We start from the raw sequence: 25566 nt of genomic DNA, 5'->3' as shown, positions 1-25566 counted from the left end.
CACCATTGAAATCACCATTTAATTACATATGCTTCAACAGTTAAAATATATAATAAATAAATAAATACATTATTATTATTATTATTATTAATAATAATAATAATAATATTAATAATAATAATAATATGTGTAATTTATATAGCTCCTTACTCATAACCAATGTCGCTTTACAATTACAATGTTTCAACAAAACATGGAACATGCGGTAGACTAGATTTGAGAAAAAATATGATTTATAGTTTACAAAGAAATATTAAATTTCTCATCAAAACATGATTTCACTGCTTATGCTAAACTTAATTTACACAAGTTTCTAATTACAAGATTGAATTATATAAAGTGAGCATGATCAATTCATGTAGTATTAATGTAAACCCATTACATTATGAAATCTTGTGGGGATGTTGGCACTGACAGGTACTATAACTATAGTATTTAAATTAACATGATTCAAAGGTGTGTGATAGAATAGCACAGTGTTTTAATAAATTCAATGCTAATGAATATTAGGTGCTATTATTAATTAATATTATCCTGGTGTCTAATATTATTTTTTGAGAACAGTTTCATATTAAAATACAATGAATCTGCACTTTTAACAGTTCAAATGGAGAAGTTATTAATGTTTGATCACATTAATGATTCTGTGTCTCATTGCCAAAAATGAAAACCTCTTAACTCTGAAAGTCAATTAAACAATGTTTGAAGGAGAATCTATAATAAATGCATCATCAGATGACTAAAGGGAATGCTGGATGATCCATCACATCAGTTTTAGCCTGACATTTTTGCTTTTGCGTCACACATTTGTACAACAGTTTTTATGAATCAGACATTGATTGATTCATAAATCAATTATCTCGCTGGATAAAACCTATACCTATATTATATATGTATATATTTATGTGTGTATAAAATGTAAATGGAAGGTTTTTGCTTCATGTTTTTTTAAACTTTGCTGAGGACTGTAGTTTGAGTCAAACTTATTTGCATTTGAAGAACATTTGCCTTTTAAATAAAATAAATAATCATTTAGTGATACACCAAGTGGACAGCTCAGAGTTTAAAGGGTCAAAGAGAGGACTTTCTGATCTATGTCGAAGAAGGTAAGAAACCTCTCTAAACTGTGCCTTTATTTTGGCACAATGAATGATATATTTGTTATATGATGCACTTCATATAATTTGATGTGCACAGTTAAAGTCTGATTATTAAGTGGTGAATGGTACATTGCTTCCTCAATTGGCTATTTTCTTTTTAATCCTTGAGTGCTCTTATAAATTGTCTAAAGTTGGTATCTTTCTAGTTAAGCAGAAAATGGAGAATTCACAGAGGCCCATGCTTTTTCTGTTACTTGAAACTCTGATTTCAAGTATTTTAAAAAATCTCGTTTTACAGTACACTATGATTGATTTAATATCACTTGTAAATTGTCATAATTTAAAAAGACAATACCTTTTATAGATTAAAAACACAACCTATCAAATGTTCCTATAATGTATATATTTTTTGCGCAGGGATATGCATTTTCTCATTGCAGTCGATTCTGACCCATCAGCAAGGTAAGAATACAGTATAGTAGAATACAGAAATACACACACACACACACACACACATGTCTGAGACCACACTGAAAATCTGGATTTTTTTTCTCTTTTACATTTTGAAATAAATAGGTTTTAGAATTTTTTAATATTTAAAACAAAGAAAGTAAATGTTTAATATTTTGGATATTTAATTTTTAAAATTCTGCAACTGTAAACATTAAGAAACTCTGAATCTCTTGTAAATATTTTAAAGATTCTACTTTTTTTTTTACTGAAGTTGTAGTCAATAATACAATTTCGAATGAAAATTCTAAAATTAAATAAAAAAAAAAAAGTAAAATAGAAACATTTTCCACTAGTGCTCTCAGACTTTTGGCCCCGACTGTGTGTGTGTGTGTGTGTGTGTGTGTGTGTGTGTGTGTGTGTGTGTGTGTGTGCGTGCGTGTGCATGTGTGTGTGTGTCTGTGTGTATGTAAACAAACTATTAATGAAAATAAAATTTTGTGTAAGATAAATGAATGAATAAATATGTTCTCTTCTCCCCTCCAGTCGATGTGGCCTTAGGAGGAATAGCAATACAATCTTCTTTACACTAACAATTATCCTGCTTACTTTGCTATTGATGACAACAAAGCATCTAACATGAATTTCAACTCATGTACTGCTACAAATCCTCAGTATAACCCATGGTGGAGGGTGGATTGTTGGCGGTGTATGATATTAGCAGTGTAATCGTCACTAACAGAGGCGACTGCTGTTCAGAACGGATAAATGGTGCTGAGATTCACATTAGCAACTCCTTGGTCAACAACAACCCCAGGTGAAATATAAAAAAAATAATGTATATAAAAATATCAGCCTAAATGAGTAAGAGTTTATTTATAGAATTTTATTAACATTTTAAAAAGCTTGCTGAATACAAGGCTTTGCAATTTGGTAACAAATATTTGTATATATTTACAACTCTAATAAGGCATTACAACATTCCAGTAAAACTGTTCTTTATGTAATATACATAATTATAAAGCACTTTAAGACTTAATAAATAGATTGTGAAATATTTTAAATGACATTAATTAATGCTTAAATAGTCACTCATAAGTTTACTGTAGTATTGCTCATTTAGTATTGTACACTTTATTTTACTGAAGTATAACTCAGCAACATTTAAACAAACTTATTACAGAAAATCTACGTAAAATATATTACTGCAGATCTTTATCTGATTGGCAAGGACATTTTTAATTGTATAAATTGTGTAATTCTGACATATAAATTGACAAGGAATTAATGACTACTTACTGAAAGTAGTTCTGGCTACATGCCAAATTGCAGGTTTAAATGAATGCTCTCACTATAACACATTAGTCCTATAATTAAAACTTATACAAGGACATGGATGGATATTAGAATACTGCAGTATGTCTCTCTCTCTCTCTCTCTCTCTCTCTCTCTCTCTCTCTGTGTGTGTGTGTGTGTGTGTGTGCTATACAGTAACTACATAGTAACTTAACTACATAATAAATTTTCTCATCTTCCCTCCAGACAATGGGGAATCCGTCTATTTCTTAGAAGGAATAGTGATACAGTGCCCTGCGATGGACTGGCACCCTGTCCAGGGTGTACCCCACCTTGTGCCCGATGCTCCCTGGGATAGGCTCCAGGTTCCCCGTGACCCTGAAAAGGAGTAAGCGGTTGAAGATTGATGGATGGATGAATAGTGACACAGTATGAAGCACAGAAGGGTTTAATTAGGAAGGTTTTTATTTCATTTTATTTTCCTTTCATGGGAAATTCTTTAGAATGGAGGGCTGCATTTTTCTTATTAACTTTGGGGGAGAGAAAAAATAGAGGGTGGTGCACGAATGACTGTCTATAGCTGCTATAATGTAAGGGATAACAGGAACTAACTTGTTTCACAGGTGTTCTGTAACATTAAACATGACTATAAACTGAGAAAAAGTATGATGTGTCATTCTTTAATAAAATAAGAAATTCTTCTGCACACTCTGGTATGAAAATAATCAACTTCAGGGTGGTGACAGATTTATTAAACATTATTAACTTTGGATTTAACTTAATATGTAAAACTAAATACAGTTCCCCTCATTTCTCTCTCTCTCTCTCTCTCTCTCTCTCTCTCTCTCTCTGTGTGTGTGTGTGTGTGTGTGTGTGTGTGCGCATGCGTGAGTACAGTGGAGCGAGTGAAGCATGTTGGTGAGAGCGTGCGTGGAAGACTGAGGTTTTTTTCACTTTCTTTCTCTTATTTTCCCCTTCGACAGTATCTCACAAAAGTGAGTACACCCCTCACATTTTTGTAAATATTTGATTATATCTTTTCATGTGACAACACTAAAGAAATGACACTTTGCTACAATGTAAAGTAGTGAGTGTACAGCTTGTGTAACAGTGTAAATTTGCTGTCCCCTCAAAATAACTCGACACACAGCCATTAATGTCTAAACCACTGGCAACAAAAGTGATTACACCCCTAAGTGAAAATGTCCAAATTGGGCCCAATTAGCCATTTTCCCTCCCCGGTATCATGTGACTTGTTAGTGTTACAAGGTCTCAGGTGTGAATGGGGAGCAGGTGTGTTAAATTTGGTGTCATCGCTCTCACACTCCCTCATACTGGTCACTGGAAGTTCAACATGGCACCTCATGGCAAAGAACTCTCTGAGGATCTGAAAAAAGAATTGTTGCTCTACATAAAGATGGCCTAGGCTATAAGAAGATTGCTACTACGAGAAATAAGCTCATAGCAACACTGATGAAATACACATACAGTACAAAAAAAACCACACACACAAATAGAGAATGTGTTTAGCATTTTTTTTTTTTTTACATCTGCACACAATTATTAGTTTAGCAGCTTTTTTAGAATAAAAAAAGTCATGTATAAGTCTATATAATGAGTCTTTATTGGTCACATATACAGTAGAGTACAGTGAAATTGTTTTCTTCACATACTCCCACATGTCAGGAGGCTGGGGTCAGAGTGCAGGGTCATGATATGGCACCCCAGGAGCAGAGAGGGATAAGGACCTTGCTCAATGGGCAGCTTGACAGTGCTGGGGATTGAACCCCCAACCTACTGATCAGTAAGCAAGAGCATTAACCGCTAAGCCACCACTGCCCCAGTGTATGGAAGTGAGAGGGGTATGGGGTGAGAGATGTGATAGAGAGAGAGAGAGAGAGAGAGAGTGAGAGTGAGTGAGTGAGAGTGTGTGTGTGTGTTTTCATAGCATCTACTACTTCTTACCCCACTGTTTTCTAACTACTACAAATATAGACTTCTGAACACCGCCAATAAAAGCTTAATAACAGAATACTGCAATTTTTGGGAAATTGTCGTTCCCGAGTTTGGCCACTCGAGGGCAGTCATGTCCCATCCGGCACAACACACGACGCCGCCTAAAACAGAAGGTAGGTTGTAGGTATTGTACTACTACTACTGATTCTAGTAATGACCTCAATCGAAGTAATTAAATACGTAATGAAAGGTGTTGTCTATATAGCTGACCTCATTTTCCTACACTGTGAGTTAAAGGCGCACAACTATCAGAATCCCAGTTCATAATTGTGTTTGATTGGCCAAGTAGAATAAAGTGTCCGACTCTTTTTGAGCTTATTGGACATTACACATTGCTGTAACTATCTCATTGGCACTACTTAATTGCTCATAGTTTATTTGACGAATGCAACTGCTGCGACATATTTTGCCAATCTTAAACTCAGCTGTCATTCTGGAGGTGCAGTTTTGGTTGATGCATGACATTTAGGTTCAAACACAGTGCGTATGGGAAAAGAGAAGGCCAGTGATTAGACAGTGTGAAGGCTGACTTTGTATTCCTACTTGTGTGTGATGTTTGTTATGTTAGTTTCTCTTGCACAACTGTCGAAGTGCATATGCTTTCCTTGTGAGTGACACTTTTTAAGAATGAGATGAGGGTTTGAGACAATGTAGCTAATTTCGACCTTCGAGAGTCCATTATATCGTGCATTTGCGAGAGCTGATAAAGCAAGGCCTGAGAGTTGTGTTTGCATTCCTTTCTGTGGTGCTTGTAAGTTAGTGAAGTACTTGTGTGGTAGAATGTGGACTGGCTTCAAAGTGAACACAGACATTGGTGCTGATCCGCTGAATGCTGGGCCTACTAATAAAGGCTTGTGCTGCTATGTGCGACCTGTAGTTGCAGTGGACGTAGGACTGTAGTATATACGGGCCTTGAGTCCAAGGACGTGCTCAAAAGGAACGTCTTGTGTTTGAAACAGTAATGTCAATGTTGTACAAACACAGACAGCTTTTTCTAACCTCCTTACTCTGATGAGTGTTTTGGCTGTATGCTTTACTATGCATGTTTTACCCAAAGTTCCTGACTATTGTGTTGTACTACTACTACTACTACTACTACTACTAATTTGAACCAAAACATTAGTACTGAAAATACTAATAATGTTTTGTATCTGTGTGTGTTTGTAGAGAGAGAGAGAGAATGGGGAAGAAGAAGACGTTAGCAGGTGAAAAGCAGTGCCTAGTGATTGTTTTCGAAAAAGAGAGCTATTGTGTGACCGTTGGTGTAAGGCCCGCCTCCTCGCCTGTTCTCAACTAGGTCCTGTCGAGTGTGGATAAATAGGTGGGCGCTGCGCGAGAACTTTCATTGAGTGGCTTGACTTCGAGAGCAGCATCATGTCTGGCAGAGGCAAGGGTGGTAATTAATACTCTCTTTTTGCAAGTGGTACCCTCGTTAGTAATTTGAAACTAAAGACTTTAACGACAACAACATCAACAACAAAAACACCTTTAACGAGGTGATAATTATCGCCACCCGGGGTTCGGTATGTCACCCCGTGTGGCCTCCTCGCCGTCGGCGGGGAGGCACTGGGTCAGACTACGTTACAGTGGAGAAGGAGAAGCGCCAGACAGGTCTGAAGTCGGAGTAAACCTTTTAAGTAGTCAATGGATATCGACTACAGATGTATACTCTTTTATTGCAATGCCTAACAGAAAAGAGTATGAAATATGTTTTACCAAAGAACAGGCACTTCAAACATTTTCTCAAATTTTTAATAATAATACAGGAAGTGAATTCTGGAAAAACTGGGAGATGACTACATCAGCTCCCCAAGACATAAAGAGCATTGTAGTAAAGTTTTGGACTGGGAGAATCGCTGACTCGGATGTAGAACAATACCTCTTAAGGTTTGGTGAGATACTGAACCCTGTTGACAAGCCGCTGGACCAGTTCGGGATATGGTATGGAGTCAGGAGATATAAAATAAAACTTAAGAAAAACCCCGACGGAAGTATATTCCAGATACCAAATTCCATTTCCATGGGACCATACAATGGAACGATTACATATCCCGGCCAAACAAAACGATGTTTTATATGTAACGATTCCGACCATCAGGCAAAGGACTGTGAGAAAACAAAGTGCTGGAAATGCGGAAGCTTTGGCCACAAAGGAAAGAGTTGTAGAAATACACAAGTATGTAATTTATGTAATGAAACCGGGCATATATATTTTCAATGCCCAAATTCTTACAGCTATAAACTAAGAATGCCGAAAAATCAAAAAGACATTGACCAGAATGTAACACAAAGCGCACATAACACAGAAACCAAAACAAACGATAAAGCGGATAACAACTGGGAAGAAAATAAACTACACACAAGTGAGGATGACTCGACATCTGGGAGTGACTCAAGCAGCACCGATACCAGCGACAGCGAAGACGGCGAGGACTCTGAGAGCAGCGCCGAATCTCTGACCCCGGAAGGGAGACGGAAGACACCGGAAGTACCTGCTGGAAGCAGCGGAGCATCTCCGCCCAGTCTTTCGTCTGTGGAGAAACGGCAAGCATCGGAGTTTCCTGCGCTATCAGCTGTAGAAGTCGGCGAGACTCGGATCGGCTCAACCCCTGAAGGAGGTCTACAAGCCCCAGAGGAGCCTACGTGCTCAGAGGGAGAGACCGGAGCGACCCAGATCATTTCTACACCTGCAGGAAGTCTACAGGGCCGAGAGGAGTCATCGCATCCAGCTGGTGAAAGTGGAACAACCCAGACAATCGCCGACAACACAGGTGACACTGCGGACACTCCCACGCTGGCGAAAGGTAAAAACACTTTAGACTATCCATATAAACGCCAAAGGCGAAAGAGGAATTCTCCTGGAAATGTTGACAATGCAAAAAAGGTTAAGGAATGATGTATATTGCCTACTTTTCTTCCCTTTTTTTTTTTTTTTTTTGACACAATGTCTTTGATTTTAACTTCAATTCCTATATTACTTAAAAAGAAATGTGATATATGTCTGCAGGAATTGAGGTTAAATGATGTGGATAATGTTGAGAAAATGTGGACTAATGGACATACAATAATATCTATCGGAGAAGATCCTTATCTTAATTTTTATGGTTTTTTCAAATTTAACTGTTGCCACATGTAATGTTAGAGGGATTCAGGCAAAAATTAATCAAGTGAAAAAGTTAAATATATTGAGTGGAGAACATGTTGATATTTTATGTATACAAGAGACCAGATTAAGCAGTTTTGCAGACGTACAGAACGCCCAAAGTTTATGGATCAAAGGTCCTTCAATCTTTTCAATAGGTGAAAGTAAAGCTGATGGTATTGCGACCTTATTTTATAACAATAAATTTAAAATAATTAAGAGCCGTGAAATAATTCCTGGTCGATTAATGTTTATAGATGTGTTTTATTGCACAAAAAAAATTAGAGTAATAAATGTATACACAGCACAGGATACTGTTGGTAAAATCCGGCTTTTTAAAAAAGCTTAAAATGCTCCTGTGTGTCGGTTTCTATACCATTGTATGCGGTGATTTTAATACAATCACAGATGATAATGATAAAATTTCTTCCAAAATATGTAAAATTAGGAGAGAAGGTGGTGTCCTTAAATCTATAATGAATGAACAGCATTTCACCGACATATTTAGGACATTATATCCAGAGAAAGTGGACTTCACAAGGTTTGATAAAACATGTAAAACTAGAATTGACAGGATATATATTAATAATAATTTTGAGGCAAAATTTTATACAACAAAACTCTTGGTTGAGTCGGACCACTTGACAGTTATATGTGGCATCAGATTTAAAAATGAAGAAAGAAGAAACTATTGGAAATTAAACACACAAATTTTGAAAAGTCCTTTATTGATTATACAATTAAAAGAAGAAATTAATAGGATTAAAACTTTAGATATCCTCACTACCAATTATTGTGATTTGTGGGAAGTTTTTAAGATCCAGATTAAAAAATTTCTTAAATACAAATGTCTATGTTTTAATAAAGAAAAAAATGAGAAGTACAATACAATTATGACACAATATATAAACCTAAAACTAAAAAATACAAGAGATGAAAGTGAGGAAAACAACTTAAAGGATTTGAAAAAAGAGATAGAAACTTTAAATAATGAGTTTTTACTGAACATTCAAGTCCGAGCAGGAATAATTTCCGATGAACTTCTAAATCAAACAAAAGCAATTTCACTATTTAATAAAAGGAAAGAAGCCCAATATATCGAAGCCATTAAAACAGATAATGGAACTATAGCGAAAAATCCTAAAGATGTCAGAGATGCTGTTCGGATCCTTTGTTCAAACATGTATAACTCAATTGAAATAGATGCTAAACTTCTAAAAACCTTTTTGAATGTAAAAAATAGTGTTGACCCGCCTTCCAAGAGCTTAGGTGAGGAAATAAAAGAGGCTGAGGTTGTTGATGCCATTAAACAATTAAATTTAAAAAAGTCTCCAGGGAAAGATGGTCTCCCGTCTGATTTTTATCATGCATGCGCCATAGATTTGGCTAAATTATTAACGCAAGCCTTCAATGATGGGATCGCTAGAGGTTACATGCATGACTCGTTCTATGAAGGCGTTTTATCCTTGTTGTATAAAAAGGGTGAAATGTGTGATATCAACAACTGGAGACATCTCACCCTAATGAATGTCGATTATAAGATTTTTGCAAAGACCATTATGAACAGGATGAGTGACTATTTGGACGTAATAATAGCTAAACAACAAACATGTGCAATAAAGGGAAGATTTATGTGGGACAACTTGAACACATTAAGAGAACTAGTTTTTGATAAAAATGGTGACAGTTTTTACATTGTGGCTTTGGACCAAAGAAAAGCATTTGATTATATCTCAAGAGACTATTTGTGGGAGATTTTAAAACTGTATCAATTCCCTGAAAATTTCATAAACATGATTAAATGCCTTTATGTTAAATCGACGGTTGAAGTAAATGTTAACGGTTCTTTGACTGAACCATTTGAAGTTATGCGGGGTGTAAAGCAAGGGTGCCCTCTGAGTGCAGCCCTATATATTTTATCTATAAACCCACTTGTACAAAAAATCCAAGATGATCATAGACTTAAGGGTCTTCAAATAGGAAAGAACAGAGTCGTGATCTCTGCTTATGCTGATGACATAACTGTATTTGTGAAATCTAAACAAGAACTAGACATCATCTTTGAATATTTTAGCGAGTATGAGCAAGTCTCTGGAGCCTCCTTAAATAAAGCTAAAACGGAATGTGTCTGGATTGGAAATGAAAAAAACAAATTTCCCATAGATGTCCCAGAAGTTCAGCAATTAAAGGTTTTAGGTATATATATAGATAATAATGGCTGTGTCGACCATAACTGGTCAAAAAAAGAAGAAATAATACAAGATGAAATTGATAAATGGAAATCGTGTAATCTAAGTTATAAAACTAGAATAAATATTATTAAAACTTTTCTATTATCAAAAATACTGTTTTTATCATGCATCTTACCTCCGACAGAAGTTTGGATAAAAAGACTTCATAAAATATGCTGTAATTTCATATGGGATACGACTCGTGAGGTTACAAAACGTGAGCTCCTTTTTAAGAGAAGGGAACTGGGAGGCCTTGGGGCTGTCGATATATCCGTAAAAACTAAAATAGCAGTGTGTAAAATCATCGCGAGTGGTATTGCCAGGCAAACTGAATGGATAGGGAACATCTCTAACTGGAAATCTAAAAAAGGTCCATCAAGGAAAGGAATTCCGTATTATAAACTGATGTTTTCCGACTTCACTAACAAATTTAAAGATCTAAACATCGATTGGGTGAAAGACTCAAGCAAAGAAATATATCTTTTAATTGTTGATCGAGTTTATAGTAACCCTGTGGCTTTCAGAAATTTGGAGGAAGACCAAAACAAAGAATGTCTCCAAAATTTACAGAATAAAATCCTATCGGAACACCTGAGAGATACAACTTGGTTAGTCGCTGTAAGAAGGCTCCCAGTAAGAGCGGTTGTAAAATGGAGCTGTTTTGTAAAAACCAGTAAATGCCCGATGCCTAATTGTAATGAAGAGGAAACACTCGAACATTTCCTGTTAGAGTGTTATCGCTCTAAAGAAACATGGGCTAAATTAAAAATCATTGGTCTCAATATAGAAATAAATATGAACTCAATTTTCTATGGCATTTTTAAAGAAAATTGTAGCAAGACCAAGCATGACTTCATTTGGTTCATAATATGTTTGACTAAATCTAAACTCTGGAAAACAAGGTGTAGAATGACTATAAATCAAACGTTTATATCCAGTGATGTTGTATTCAAGGACATTCAAAAAGAGCTAAGAAGACTAAAAAGCAGCACATCTTGGTTTAAAGACTCTTCAGTGTGGGACAATATTTGCGTGTAATTGTACTTTGACTATGTAAGTTTGTTTTGTTTTTTGTTTTTTGTTTTTTTCTCCCTTTCTTTCTGAATATGACTTGTGTAAGATTGTGAATTTTGCATAATTTCAATAAAACTCATTAAAAAAAAAAAAAAAAGCAAGGGTGGTAAAGGACTCGGCAAAGGAGGCGCTAAGCGTCACCGCAAGGTGCTTCGCGATAACATCCAGGGGATCACCAAGCCGGCTATTCGCCGTCTGGCTCGCCGTGGTGGTGTAAAGCGTATTTCTGGTCTGATTTATGAAGAGACTCGCGGTGTGCTAAAAGTGTTTCTGGAGAACGTGATCCGCGACGCCGTCACTTACACCGAGCATGCCAAGAGAAAGACCGTGACCGCCATGGATGTGGTGTACGCCCTGAAACGCCAGGGACGCACCCTGTACGGCTTCGGCGGTTAAACGCTCTAACACCGAACGACGCGAATACAACGGCTCTTTTAAGAGCCACTCACGTATCTAGAAAAAGAGCTGTTCCGTGTGGAAAAAAGGCTTTTTTTCATGAAGCATAAGGCATCAAACGCTGTACCGAAGTAGCATAAGTGGTAGGTCTATTTGTATTTTTTGTAATAAACTATATATATGCACAGTAGTAAATATTATGAACTGCTTGATTAAAACGATTTAGAAGATGATTTTAGTAGAAACTTCTATATTTCTTTCTCTCTCTCATACACACGCATACATGCATATATAATATAAAACGATTTTTTTCTCAAGCCAATTGGTTTTTCATAGTGCACGTTGTCCTGAAAGTACAAGGGCGGGAAGGGAAACGAAGCGTAGCGGAGGACGAGGAGGAGGGAGGAAGCAGAGTGCAGTAGGAGGCTCCATGCAGGGGGAGGTATCGAATTTTGGTCAATCAAAAAAAGGTGTCTTGTCTGGGCGTTATTAGCATGTGGGTCTGTAAATAGAGCGGGTGCGAGGCGGGTGCTAGTCATTTTCTGTTCGTTTATTCGAGAAGCAGAAGCATGCCCGATCCAGCCAAGACCGCGCCCAAGAAGGGATCAAAGAAAGCCGTGACCAAGACGGCCGGCAAAGGAGGCAAGAAGCGCAGAAAGTCCAGGAAGGAGAGCTACGCCATCTACGTGTACAAGGTCCTGAAGCAGGTGCACCCTGACACCGGAATTTCATCCAAGGCCATGGGCATCATGAACTCCTTCGTGAATGATATTTTTGAGCGCATTGCCGGTGAGTCTTCTCGTCTGGCTCATTACAACAAGCGCTCCACCATCACCTCCAGGGAGATCCAGACCGCCGTGCGCCTGTTGCTTCCCGGCGAGCTGGCCAAGCACGCTGTGTCCGAGGGTACAAAAGCCGTCACCAAGTACACCAGCTCCAAGTAAAGCGCGTTACCGCCGTCTTCATCAACCCAACGGCTCTTTTAAGAGCCACCCATTTTTCATACAAAGAGTAATTTCCTCTCTTTCGCTTTCTCTCTCGCTGTGTGTGTGTGTGTGTGTGTGTGTGAGGGGGAGGGGGACTTCTGAAGCGCTGCACTCCCGCGGATGTTCAGGCTTTTGGGTAATTCTAGCAGTCTGTTAAATGCGGAGATGAGTAAATCTAAACAGGGTTGTAGCACGGTTTCGGGGGTTGTATAATCTGAGCAATGCATAATGGGACTTTAGCAGCACAAAGTTATTCGTATGATTGTACCAACAGGAAGTAGTTGAAAATGGTTTTCTAGTAGCACATAATCATTCTAAATCAGGGGTGCCCAAACTTTTTCCTGTGAAGGGCCAAAAATCAAACTTGATTGAGGGCTGTGGGCCAAAAGTAAATGTTGCATTATACCAAACTGTATTATATTAAAATTAAAGTTGCCATGGTTCTCATTTATCATTTCATAATATTTACAAATAAATTAATAGAAAATGTTAGTCTGTATCTGCTTCACTAATGCAGTTTTATTTTCAGAGTTCTATAGTTCAATGAAACTTATAGTATAATTAAAACATAGAACCAATCCCATTTATAATACATGTTCAATACCTAATACAACTATTCAAGCTATAAGCAATACAGCCACATGCCTGCAATATCAGTGACCTCTAATGAGACACATGAAGCTGGTCCTTATTTTTCAAACGTTTTTCCAAATTGGGATGCAGTGGACTTACTGTCAAAGTCAGGACATTATGGTGGTGAGAGTCAGTTAGTTTGCATCTCAGTTTACACTTGTTTAAGTTCATCAGACTGAAAGTCTGTTCACAGTGGTAGGTACTGCCAAACAGAGACAGCATCACTTGTGCCTGTTTGCACACCTGTACCTGTTTGCTGGGACACATTTGTAGGAGTCTGTCAAGGGAAGGGACCTGAACTTGTGTTTGAGTTCTGAATCACACTGAAGCTCAACTGGTTCCATCTGTAGATCATCACTGACTGTGTCCACACTGATGGTGAAGGGTTGAACAAACCACTCAAAGTCAGAAGCATTGTGTCTGAAGTCCTCAAAGCGGCTGTCAAACTCCTGGAAAAGGTTGCTGAGAACAGCATCATACTCAGGTACCTTCTCTTTCATCATGCCTGCCTCTCTAAAACAGGGAAAATGGGCTACATTTCCTGGATGTGGAGATGAGAGAGAGGAACAGTGTGAGATGGGGAGTGAAAGAAGAGAGAGGGAGGAAAATAGAATAAATAACTGACAAAACAAGGAAATTAAATCATGATAATTTAAGAGAACTTTGACACAAAATTTATCAGCTTGATTAACAAAAAAACCCAAAGCTGACACCACTGGATATAAATGCTAACTAAATATAAGTATTAATAATAACAATAACTGCACATAAAACTATGGTGAATATTATAATTGTGAATGTTAGCTGCTGAGAGATGTCTTCTGAGCAGCAGTAGTTTTTGTTTGAAGGCTCTGACGTGATAAAAAAGCTGGGTGATAATCTGGTCTTTTCCCTGGAGCTGAACATTTAAAACATTGAGCAGCTCTGTGACGTCCACCAGGAAAGCCAGGTCAGAAAACCATTTCTTATCCATGGGCTCTTGAATACTACCAATCTTGCTTTCCTGAAAAGCTCTGATCTCATCACGCAGATCAAAAAATCTCCTGAGAACTTTTCTTCTGTTCAGCCATCTAACCTCCTGGTGGTACAACACATCACCATATTGCACATCCATCTCATCCAACAGTACCTTGAACTGCAGGTGAGAGAGCGCCTTGGAGCGTATATCATTCACAATTTTGACGACGTCACGCATCACATCCACAAGCCCGATGGATTGGGCACATAGCTGTTCTTGATGTAAAATACAGGAAATCTGATAGCTGGCCCGTGTGGCACTTTCTTGAGCTGATGAAGGATGTAGCAGCGCGCTCTGCTCAGATCGAAGTTTAGCAAGCAGCTCGTTAGCCTTCTGTTTTCATGCCTCGCCGCTGTCCTTTGAGAAAGCTGAAGAACGTTTTGTTTCATAATGACGGATTTTGTACTCTTTCAAAACAGCAACTGACTGCTTGCAAACTAGACACACAGCCTTTGAATTGATTTCAGTAAATAAAAAGTCAACTTGCCAAACCTTTTTAAATTTCCTCTTGTCTGTGTGCCAGTGCCTGGATCTCTCCATTATTACCTGTTGACTGTCGCAATGCATGCTGGCCTTGAAGTATGCATGTACATTAAATGTAGAGAATAAGAATTAGAATTTTATTTAATTTCAATTTACATTTTTTGTAGCTCAAAAATAAATTTAAAAAAATGTTAAATTAGAAATGAAGATCAGCATCAATTAAATTTCCCCCTCCCCCCCTTCTCACATATGGCATGGCTGGCCAAATCAAGCCACCACGGGCCAACTTTGGCCCACAGGCCGTAGTTTGGGCATCTCTGTTCTAACTGTTGTAGTAGCACGTAGTCATTTGAACTAATGTCACAGTAGCACCTAGTCATTCGAACTAATGTGACATTAGCACAAAGTCATTCAAAAGAATGTTCTAGTAGCACATAGACATTGAAAAGAATGTTCTAGCAGCATGGAATACAACACACACACACACAAGGCTATAGCGGAGCCTATAGTCACGCGCGCTGTGCTTTACACGGCCCCCAACGTGCTCTGCTTCCGATACTACACACACCACTCGACAGCTGCAAAGACATCAGGCTCGTTCACAAGGCTCCTCTTTAACTCGGCCCAGAACGCATACGACGGCCGTGCCTGCTTTTCGCCCGTTTTTACACACCACATCGCACCAAATGCGCAGCCCGCCGGCTTGAGTACAACGCGCGCCGCGCCTTTTCATGTGCGCTGCGCGAGACTGTTGCTCTCTAGCCGGCCGGGCCGGGCCACGGGAGAATCGAGAAAGCCCGTCCTCGCTCAGCGTGTGCTTCAACGTGTTGAATCTCGTCTTGCGAGTGGGATTTTCACCGAGAAATGCCATGAGAAAACACATCTGAGCGCGCGCCGCGTCCGTGCATTCATTCAGCGGCGCCCGAGTTGAGTCTACAACGCTCTCATATCTGTTTTTAAGACCAGCCGCGGGAAGGGAGGATCCTGTGTTACACACTAACGTACAGCGTACGACTCGTGTATTCTACGTAGTTCCAAGAGAGATGGCAGAAGTCGCACCCGCTCCCGCCGCCGCGCCGGCCAAAGCGCCCAAGAAGGAAAGCAGCTTCGAGAGCAAAAAAAGCCGGCCCTAGCGTCGGCGAGCTGATCGTCAAAGCCGTTTCCTCGTCTAAGGAGAGGAGCGGCGTGTCTCTCGCTGCTCTGAAGAAAGCGCTGGCTGCCGGCGGATACGATGTGGAGAAGAACAACTCCCGCGTCAAGATCGCCGTTAAGGGTCTCGTGACTAAAGGCACTCTGGTGCAGACCAAAGGGACCGGCGCGTCTGGCTCTTTCAAGCTGAACAAGAAGCAGACCGAAGCCAAGAAGCCCGTGAAGAAAGCCGCGCCCAAAGCGAAAAAGCCCGCCGCCACTAAGAAGCCCAAGAAGGCAGCGGCCAAGAAACCCGCCGCCGCGGCCAAGAAGTCTCCTAAGAAGGCGAAGAAGCCCGCCGCCGCCGCAAAGAAAGCCACCAAGAGCCCGAAGAAGGCGAAAAAGCCCGCGACCCCTAAAAAGGCAGCTAAGAGCCCCAAGAAAGCGAAAGCTGTCAAGCCCAAGACCGCAAAGCCTAAAGCGGCAAAGGCGAAGAAGGTAGCACCCAAAAAGAAGTAAATACGTTTGTTTCTTTCATGCTTTTGTTCCTTAAACGGCTCTTTTAAGAGCCACCCATATTTTCCTTTAAAGAGCGACAATTCATGTTCAGTCAAGCTTTATGGAATCAAAGCAATACACGTTAGAAACATACAATAGTATGGATACACATATCTGCTACATATGTACACATAACCACACGCTGATGCTGATTTTAGTACAGTAGAATAGAATCCTGATCGTGATTCCTAAACGTCATTCCTGATCTCCAAAACGATCACAGAATATGTAGGATAACATATTGATACATAATAAATCAATGTTAATGATAATAAATAAATTCAGTATGTAGTTGTTACTTCGTGCTTTTGTATGAATATTCCCTTCTGTCTGTTTTCATTCGCGCGCTCGCGCTCTCTCGCTCTCACACACACACACACACACACACACACACAGGGGTGGGAGGGGTGACGCTGGAATTCGACGGCCTGTTTGTGATTGGCTAATGTGCCACTGCGTTCTTAGCGAATAAGAGAGTGGCCGTTTTGTCTATATCACGGAGAGCTCGGGGTGTAACGTTTATTTCGGAGTTGTTGTTAGAACAGATCTGAGCATCAAGATGAGTGGCAGAGGAAAAACCGGTGGAAAGGCTAGAGCTAAGGCCAAGACTCGTTCATCCAGGGCTGGACTTCAGTTCCCCGTGGGACGTGTGCACAGGCTTCTGCGTAAAGGCAACTATGCCGAGCGCGTCGGTGCCGGCGCTCCGGTCTACCTGGCCGCAGTGTTGGAGTATCTGACCGCTGAGATCCTGGAGTTGGCCGGTAACGCCGCCCGTGACAACAAGAAGACCCGTATCATTCCCCGCCACTTGCAGCTCGCCGTGCGTAACGACGAGGAGCTGAACAAACTGCTCGGCGGAGTGACCATCGCTCAGGGTGGTGTGCTACCGAATATTCAAGCTGTGCTTCTGCCTAAAAAGACGGAGAAGGCCGTCAAGACCAAGTAAACTCGTCCACTGCTGCTCTGTCAGTACCCAAAGGCTCTTTTAAGAGCCACCATCTCTGCTTCAAAAGTGCAATTTTACACCCGTTTTTCTACTGAAAGTGTGTACTAGAAAGTCAGCACGTTTGAAATGACAACACAAGCGTTATACTTTGCTAATAATTATGTGATTAACGTTAAGTAATAGTAGTAATAATAATAATAATAGTGGTAGTTAGCCTGTTGCTTAAATGAAATCTAAGGGGTGAAAGTGCACTTCTAAGACAGCATATTTATAAATAAAAAAGGACTTGATAATTTTCTAGTCATGATTTGATACCATATTTAAATAATGACTATAAGAACAATAGCAGTTAGCGTGCTGGTTAAATGAAGTCTGAGGAGTGAAAACGGTTAGTGACGGCGTTGTGTGTGTTCCTAATGAACAAAGCATTTGTGTTAGAGAGAGCGCCAATAGAATAGAATTGTGGCGGGCGTCTTGTGTTTCGAACGGTGGCAGAGAAGACGGTCCAATAGTCAAAGGTGACGTAAAACATTCTATCGAATAGCAGACGAGCGCGTTCGAGACGCCCAATCAGCGCAGGGCGGCGTTATGGCTTAAGAAGGCCGCGTTCGAGCGCGCCGTTTATTCTGTTTTTCTATCCGTGAAGTGTAGAGCTTGACACTATGGCAAGAACCAAGCAGACCGCCCGTAAATCCACCGGTGGCAAAGCGCCAAGGAAGCAGCTCGCCACTAAGGCTGCCCGCAAGAGCGCGCCGGCTACCGGCGGCGTGAAGAAGCCTCACCGTTACAGGCCTGGCACCGTGGCTCTGAGGGAGATCCGCCGTTATCAGAAGTCTACTGAGCTGCTCATCCGCAAACTGCCCTTCCAGCGCCTGGTGCGAGAAATCGCTCAGGACTTCAAGACCGACTTGCGTTTCCAGAGCTCGGCCGTCATGGCCCTGCAGGAGGCGAGCGAGGCATACCTGGTCGGTCTGTTCGAGGACACCAATCTGTGCGCTATCCACGCCAAGAGAGTGACTATCATGCCCAAGGATATTCAGCTGGCCCGCCGTATTCGCGGAGAACGCGCTTAAACCACAACTCCGTCTAACACCCACAAAGGCTCTTTTAAGAGCCACTTCATCGTCTCAGAAAACAGCAAATTTTCTTTCTTGGGCAGTTTAAGTATTAGAACGTGGTACAGAGAGAAGGAACAGTAATAATAATAATGTGTGTGTATATATGTATCTATCTATCTCTCTCTCTATATATATGTGTATGTGTGTGTGTAAATGAAGTACACGGCTTTCTATTTCTATCAACATTAGAAAAAGGTTGGTTATTTATTTTGCATTTTCATGATAAATATAGTCCTATGAGTATTACATAATGTTTGTTTTTATAGATGAGCCGTTAATTGTGGTTATGTCCGAACAATACAATGCACAGTAATGAACTGTGTCTGTAAAATAGCCCAAACCTACCTTCTGTTTCGGGCGGCGTTGTGCTGGATGGAGCTTGACTGCCCCCGTGTGTCCAAACCCGGGAACGGCAATTTTCTAGAAGCGGATTTCTGGGCAAGAGCTATTACATGATACATACATTTCATCCATCATCCCTTTTGTCCCGTCCATGATAATTGTTTTTGTAATTTAATAATTGTAGACATGACCTTATCTTTGAAATCTTCTTCCCTATTTGTGGATATTCTCTCTCTCTCTCTCTCTCTGTGTCTATATATATATATATATATATATATATATATATATATATATATATATATATATATGCATATATATGTGCACTGTATTAAATATTGTTTAATGTGTTTGTTTAAAACGAGTTAGAAGACGGTTTTAGTAGAAACATACTTCTATATTTCTCTCTCTCATACACACATTATATATATATATATATATATATATATATATATATATATATATATATATACAGTATCTCACAAAAGTGAGTACACCCCTTGCATTTTTGGAAATATTTGATTATATCTTTTCATGTGACAACACTGAAGAAATGACACTTTGCTACAGTGTAAAGTAGTGAGTGTACAGCTTGTGAGCTCTTTGAATAACTGTTCTTTTATTACTGTGACACTGTCTAAATGTACATTTTGGACTCTCAAAAAGATGGCACCCATTCACGTGCATTCTATTGACTTACAGAACTCGAATTTCCTCGAAAAATTCTTTGTGTTCGGATGAAGAAAGAAAGTCACATAAGAACTTTCTTTTTTGGTTGAAATATTCCTTTGATGAAGTTGTCCTGTTGCAGTAATACATAAAGAATGATACGAACTGGTGTTATTTTGCACATATTGAATTAAGGTTTGTTGTGTTTCCTAGTTATGATTATAGCACATTTTTCATCACAATGTCTGAATGTGTCAAGGACCACATTTCAGGGATTTCGTCATTGCACATCGTAATTGGTGTATTTTGTATTTTTAATCTAGTTTTTATCGTTGCTGGGTTTTTTTTCTAGTCATCCACCAGTATTGAAGGCCATCTCAGTGCCAGGGAGGGCCTCCAGCCGTCTCTACTGGCATTAGGAAGGATCAAGGGCAGGATTGACAAATTCTACGTGGTAGTGGATAAGCACCTCATCCCTTGCACAGGAACCAGCTCCTTGAGTGCTATAGATGAACTCTTCAAAGTCCACTATGTGTTCAAACTGTCATATGAGGAAGCCCTTGTCAACATCTTTACCTTCCTGCAGACTACGATCTACAACATTGATGTTGGTCTTACAAGTGAGTCTCCCAGAGTAAAGGAATTTTGTGCGAAGCTTTTGAACCAGGTTAAATGTTAGTGTTTCTGTTGTCAAAGTCTGCATGCAAAGCCACGAGAGTCACGCACAGTTTCTATCCTTCGTTAAAGTTTGTGCGCAGCGTGGCTGTAGCCGACAGTATGTGACTTGGGTGAACTTGTAAAAGCCCGGAGTTTGAAGTTCTACATGCCTTTTGATCTACAGGGTCCAAATGGGTCAGATGAATATATTCACTATGAGGTGAATATATTGCACCTCAATTCATGCTGGTTTGTTACATCTAAGATACTGTGTTGAAAATAAAAGTTCAACCTTATACAGCAACTGATGTGTTGGCTGTTCTTTTATTGACGAGTACACACATTTTAAAGGTCTGCATTTTTAGGCAGACAGGGTGTAGATCACATTTAATTACACTAGTGTTGAAAATAACTCCATCAGGTTGAGCTATTGACACATTTACTGTAGATTCAACACTTTCTTAGTGTAAATGGAGCCTGTGAGGAGTAAAAAAACTACACCAATTGTGCTAACAGTGAAAACTTACAGTGCTTGTTCAACACTATGAGAGTGTAGAAAAAAAAAAACAATACTGAAAGTGTAAATTGAACTCTATTTAGTGTGGACCTATATAAACTCTTGATAAGTGTTAATTTTAACACTGTGAGTGTAAAAATAACACTTTAAAATTTGCTGTGTACAATCAGAAATGATTGGGAAAAGGGTAAAGGTGGTGGAGGGGTAGCAACTTTTGTAAGAAATGATGTGAGATATAATCTAATCAATAAAGGGAAAGAACACGAATCTGTGGTAGTCAAAATACGGACAGAAAAAGACAGTATAACGATATTCAACTTTTACAATGCCTGTAATAGACAGAGCACCGATACTCCAAATGCAGTATGTGGGTTGACGTGAGGGAAATTAGTATGGTGTGGGGATTTTAACACACACACACACACACAGCACAATACAGGGGAGTAAGAATACAGATATAAATGAATCAGTGATCGAGGAATTTATACACGATAAAAATTTGGTATGTGTTAATGACGGGAAGGACACGTGGTATTGTAGTTCACATAATGCAGAAAGCGCTATCGATCTGACAATAACGTCAACTGAAATTGCAGGAATCAACACACGGGAGGGTTTAGACCAGTCGACAGTAGGTAGCGAGAACGCCAAGGTGGAAGTTAGAGAAAGCCGACCAGCAGATGTTCCAAACGTAGAGCGAAATGAAACGTGTGGGATTAGCGAATAAGGATATAACAGATGTCGAAGAAACGAACGGAAAAGTGACCACGGCCATTATACGACCAGATGAAGAAACAATGCCAAAAAAGATAGGAAGTAAACGAAGAAAGAGCGCTGCCACGGTGGGATGAGAGCTGTACTGTAGCAATTAAAAATAGAAATAAAGCTTTTAGGAAACTCGAAGCTCACCGTACACTGGAAACTTTGATTAACTATAAAATGGCGCAAGCAGTAGGTAAGAAAACAATCAGATCAGCAAAACGTGTATATTGGAGACAATTCTGCAATAAAATTGGAAGAGAAACCCAGCTATCGGACATATGGAGAACAATTAGGAAAATGAGTGGAATAAGAAACAGTGTAGAAATACCAGTGTTAAATAGCAACAATAAAAATGCAATCAGCAATGCAGAAAAAAAACAGAACTTTTGGTAAAAACTTTTGTGAAGCTCCACAGTACTGAAAACCTATCCTCAACAGCCAAGCAGTGTAGAGATCAGACACTTGCCCAAAATCCAGGGATAGTAGAAAGAAGGACTTGCCATTTACTCTATTTGAGTTCAAAAGAGTTATATCAAACGCACGGCAAACGACATCAGGGAAGTACAGTACATGCTATAGCATGTTAGGCCACATGAGAGACATCACGCTTGATGTATTATTAAGACTGTTCAATATGGTATGGAATACAGGAAAAATCCCACTAACACGGAAACGGTTCCAATACTCAAACCCGGCAAATACAGTCAGATCCGTCAAGTTACAGACCCACAGTGTTAACGTCACAGGGAAAACTACAGAGAGGATGATAACAGATAGATTAGATCACTATATAGAAAGTAAACTTCTTCTCTCACCGTATCAGTCAGGATTTCGTAAAGGGAGGTTGAGAATGGTAGAATCCATTTTATGCCTAGAGCAAGTACCATTAAGTAGAGCAGATGTTAAAACCATTATAAAGGGACACATAAAATACGGCAGGAATACTGGGACATATGTATGAGGCAAGGCAGGAACCCAAAGGAAGAGATGATAATTATGTGTCTTAGAATAGTTCATGCTGGCTTATATCTAACATTACACAGAATAGGAAAACACCCCACTGGACTCTGCACACACTGCAATACACAAGAGACGGTAAAACACATTCTGTTAGACTGCAAAAGATATCAGGAGGAGAGAACTGAGCTAGAGATGTGAATTGGAATGCAAAACATGACACTAAAGAACTTGCTGGGGAAAAAACATCCGGGAAAATGCACTGTCCCCTAATAAACTATCTAAAAAATACTGGAATAAGTGAAAGACTGTAGTAATTTAGTATGAACATCTAGTATTCAGGAACTCAGGACTCAGAACTCAGGTGCAGGTTTTCATTCTGACCAAGCAGAAACCACACCCGAGTCTACTGAAAGTCAAGATCGACCGATTAAACAGGTGGAGTCGGGTGTGACTCCTGCTCAGTTTGTGGATTAGATCGGACAAAACCGATTGAGCTTAGGCTAGCAAATCAGTCTTAATGAAGTTTTCATAAGGTTCAAGCCTTAATGACCTACCAGCACAATAGTTAAAATCAGATATTGGGGGAAAATTATTACTTCTCAAAGCATATAGTTAAAAGAAATAAAAGCAAAGGCTCAAAACTGTTTGTCCAAAAGAAGTTTGTTGTATCACAAATTCAGTAGTTTGGAGAAAATGGGAGAGCTTGTGGCAGATACTGCAAATGTTTGTCGGCTTTAGAAAAAAGCAACATAAGTGCAGGGGTCAAACCCCCATTTCATAAGAACAAGCTAAAATCCCACACATTAATCATATAGACAAAATTTTAGCTTCAGAGTAAAGAGGATAAAGCAGTTTCAAAGGAGAAGTTTACACAACAGTCACATTCATAGAGAAACAAGCTATTCTTCGACTGGAGCAAACTTTGCATGGTAGCTATCATTCATTAACACGGCTAGCATGCTAGAAATCACATGTGCTCACTTTCATTCAAACTGAAAGCATATGAATAGATGGTGAAGAGTAAATAAATTTAAAGTCTAGATGAAAAGAACAAATGTTGAATAAAAGTTGACTAGGTGGGTGGGAAACAGTCAGTAGGAAAGTAGGAAGAGCTGAACAGAGCAGCAAAGACAAGAGTAAGACATTGTTAGTTGTAGGGGAGAAAGCATGTCCAACAAGCAAATGTGATTATAGGTGTAGGTCAGAAGACTCCCTCTGTCTTTGCCAGCGTCCGGGCTTCGCCACTCGGGCTGGCGCTCCTCGTACGAGGTGCGGCGCTCCGCTCTTGTAGTCCCGGGCCAAACAGGCGCGCCTAGTTAGCACCAGCCAGCCCATCCGGCCTCCTCCTCTTAACTCAGTCCGATTCCTCCCTGACCCTAACGAGCACAGTCACCCAAATGCCCTTTATCCCAGCTCCGCTATTGCCTTGTGTGTGTGTGTGTGTGTTGTATTCCATGCTGCTAGAACATTCTTTTGAATGACTTTGTGCTACTGGAACACTGTTTTGAATGACTACATGCTACTACAACAGTATTTAGAATTTTTATGTGCTTCTAGAACCTCAGTTCGAATTTCTACATGCTACTAGAATACCATTTTCAGTTACTTCCTGTTGCTACAATCTTAATACGAATAACTTTGTGCTGCTAAAGCCCCATTTTGCATTGCTCAGATTATACAACCCCGAGAAACCGTGCTACAACCCTGTTGAGATTTACTCATCTCTGCATTTAGCAGACTGCTAGAATTACCCAAAATCCTGAAAATTCGTGGGAGAGCAGCGCTTCAGAAGTCCCCCTCCCCCTATTAAGTAGTGCCAATGAGATAGTTACAGCAATGTGTAATGTCCAATAAGCTCAAAAAGAGTTGGATTCCTCGCACACTTTAATCTACTTGGCCAATCAAACACAATTATGAACTGGGATTCTGATAGCTGTGCACCTTTAACTCACTGTGTAGGAAAATGAGGTCAGCTATATAGACAACAATTTTCATTACGTATTTAATTACTTCGATTGAGGTCATTATTAGAAGTAGTAGTAGTAGTAATAGTAAAATACCTACAACCTACCTTCTGTTTTAGGCGGCGTCGTGTGTTGTGCTGGATGGAACATGACTGCCCTCGTGTGGCCAAACTCGGGAACGGCAATTTCCCAAAAATTTCAGTATTCTGTTATTAAGCTTTTAATGGCGGTGTTTAGAAGTCTATATTTATAGTACTTAGCAAATAGTGGGGTAAGAAGTATTAGATGCTATGAAAATTCATGTCTCTCTCACCACTGGGGCAGAGGTGGCTTAGTGGTTAAGGCGCTGGTTTACTGATCAGAAGGTCAGGTCACCATATCATGACCCTGTGCTCTGACCCCAGCTTCCTGACATGTTGGGGTATGTGAAGAAAACAATTTCACTGTGCTCTATTGAATATGTGACCAATAAAGACTCATTATATAGACTTATACATGACATTTTTAATTCTAAAACAGCTGCTAAACTATGTGCAGACTAAATTATGTGCAGATGTAAAAAATGCTAAACACATTCTCTATTTGTGTGTGTGGTTTTTTGTACTGTATGTGTATTTCATCAGTGTTGCTATGAGCTTATTTCTCATAGAATAATAATAATAATAATAATAATAATAATAATAATAATAATAACGCAGCTCATCAGTGTTATTACTGTGCATTGTCTAGTTTTCACGTATCAAGGACAACACACGGAGCTTCTGAACTGTTTAACAGTATTATTATTATTATTATTATTATTATTATTATTATTATTAGGGCTGCAACTAACGATCATTTTCATAATCGATTAGTTGGCCAATAATTTTTTTGATTAATCGTATGGGGTGGAGCGAACTTTCAGTACCATTTGTTTTTGTTTATTTAAAATAAAGTCCACAGACTGAGTGTAACAAATATAAACTTCACAGTAAAACATTACACAACTGCTTGTACAAAACAGAAAAGAACCCAAATACACACACACACACACACACACACACACACACACACACACCAGAATATATATTATTAATTTAGGACTATAGTTTAATTCGGTGCTTTTTGTTTTTTTTTTTGACCC

At 39.4% G+C, this 25566-nt stretch overlaps 3 protein-coding genes and 1 pseudogene across 3 annotated transcripts; all 4 read left to right on the top strand.

Annotated features, from left to right (window-relative positions):
* The first annotated feature begins 12124 nt into the window (after positions 1-12124).
* On the top strand, positions 12125-13542 carry LOC128604638 (histone H2B-like). Its single transcript, XM_053619762.1, has one exon. The coding sequence runs from the start codon at positions 12275-12277 to the stop codon at positions 12647-12649; it is 375 nt and encodes a 124-aa protein (XP_053475737.1). The 5' UTR covers positions 12125-12274; the 3' UTR covers positions 12650-13542.
* Positions 13543-15165: 1623 nt separating this feature from the next.
* LOC128604634 (histone H1-like) lies at positions 15166-16763 on the top strand (annotated as a pseudogene).
* Positions 16764-16921: 158 nt separating this feature from the next.
* LOC128604637 (histone H2A) lies at positions 16922-17604 on the top strand. Its single transcript, XM_053619761.1, has one exon. The coding sequence runs from the start codon at positions 17071-17073 to the stop codon at positions 17455-17457; it is 387 nt and encodes a 128-aa protein (XP_053475736.1). The 5' UTR covers positions 16922-17070; the 3' UTR covers positions 17458-17604.
* A 241-nt stretch (positions 17605-17845) lies between these two features.
* LOC128604635 (histone H3) lies at positions 17846-18547 on the top strand. Its single transcript, XM_053619760.1, has one exon. The coding sequence runs from the start codon at positions 18120-18122 to the stop codon at positions 18528-18530; it is 411 nt and encodes a 136-aa protein (XP_053475735.1). The 5' UTR covers positions 17846-18119; the 3' UTR covers positions 18531-18547.
* The last annotated feature ends 7019 nt before the right edge of the window (positions 18548-25566 follow it).

Source organism: Ictalurus furcatus, unplaced genomic scaffold (assembly GCF_023375685.1).
Source record: "Ictalurus furcatus strain D&B unplaced genomic scaffold, Billie_1.0 ctg6, whole genome shotgun sequence".
NCBI classification, from domain to species: domain Eukaryota; kingdom Metazoa; phylum Chordata; class Actinopteri; order Siluriformes; family Ictaluridae; genus Ictalurus; species Ictalurus furcatus.
The sequence above is the reverse complement of the archived record's forward strand: the minus strand, read 5'-3'. Positions and strand labels throughout refer to the sequence as shown.

What these genes read in the sequence shown, in the direction of transcription:
- LOC128604638 (XM_053619762.1), top strand. Translation starts at nt 12,275, where the DNA reads ATGCCCGATCCAGCCAAGACCGCGCCCAAGAAGGGATCAAAGAAAGCC.
- LOC128604637 (XM_053619761.1), top strand. Translation starts at nt 17,071, where the DNA reads ATGAGTGGCAGAGGAAAAACCGGTGGAAAGGCTAGAGCTAAGGCCAAG.
- LOC128604635 (XM_053619760.1), top strand. Translation starts at nt 18,120, where the DNA reads ATGGCAAGAACCAAGCAGACCGCCCGTAAATCCACCGGTGGCAAAGCG.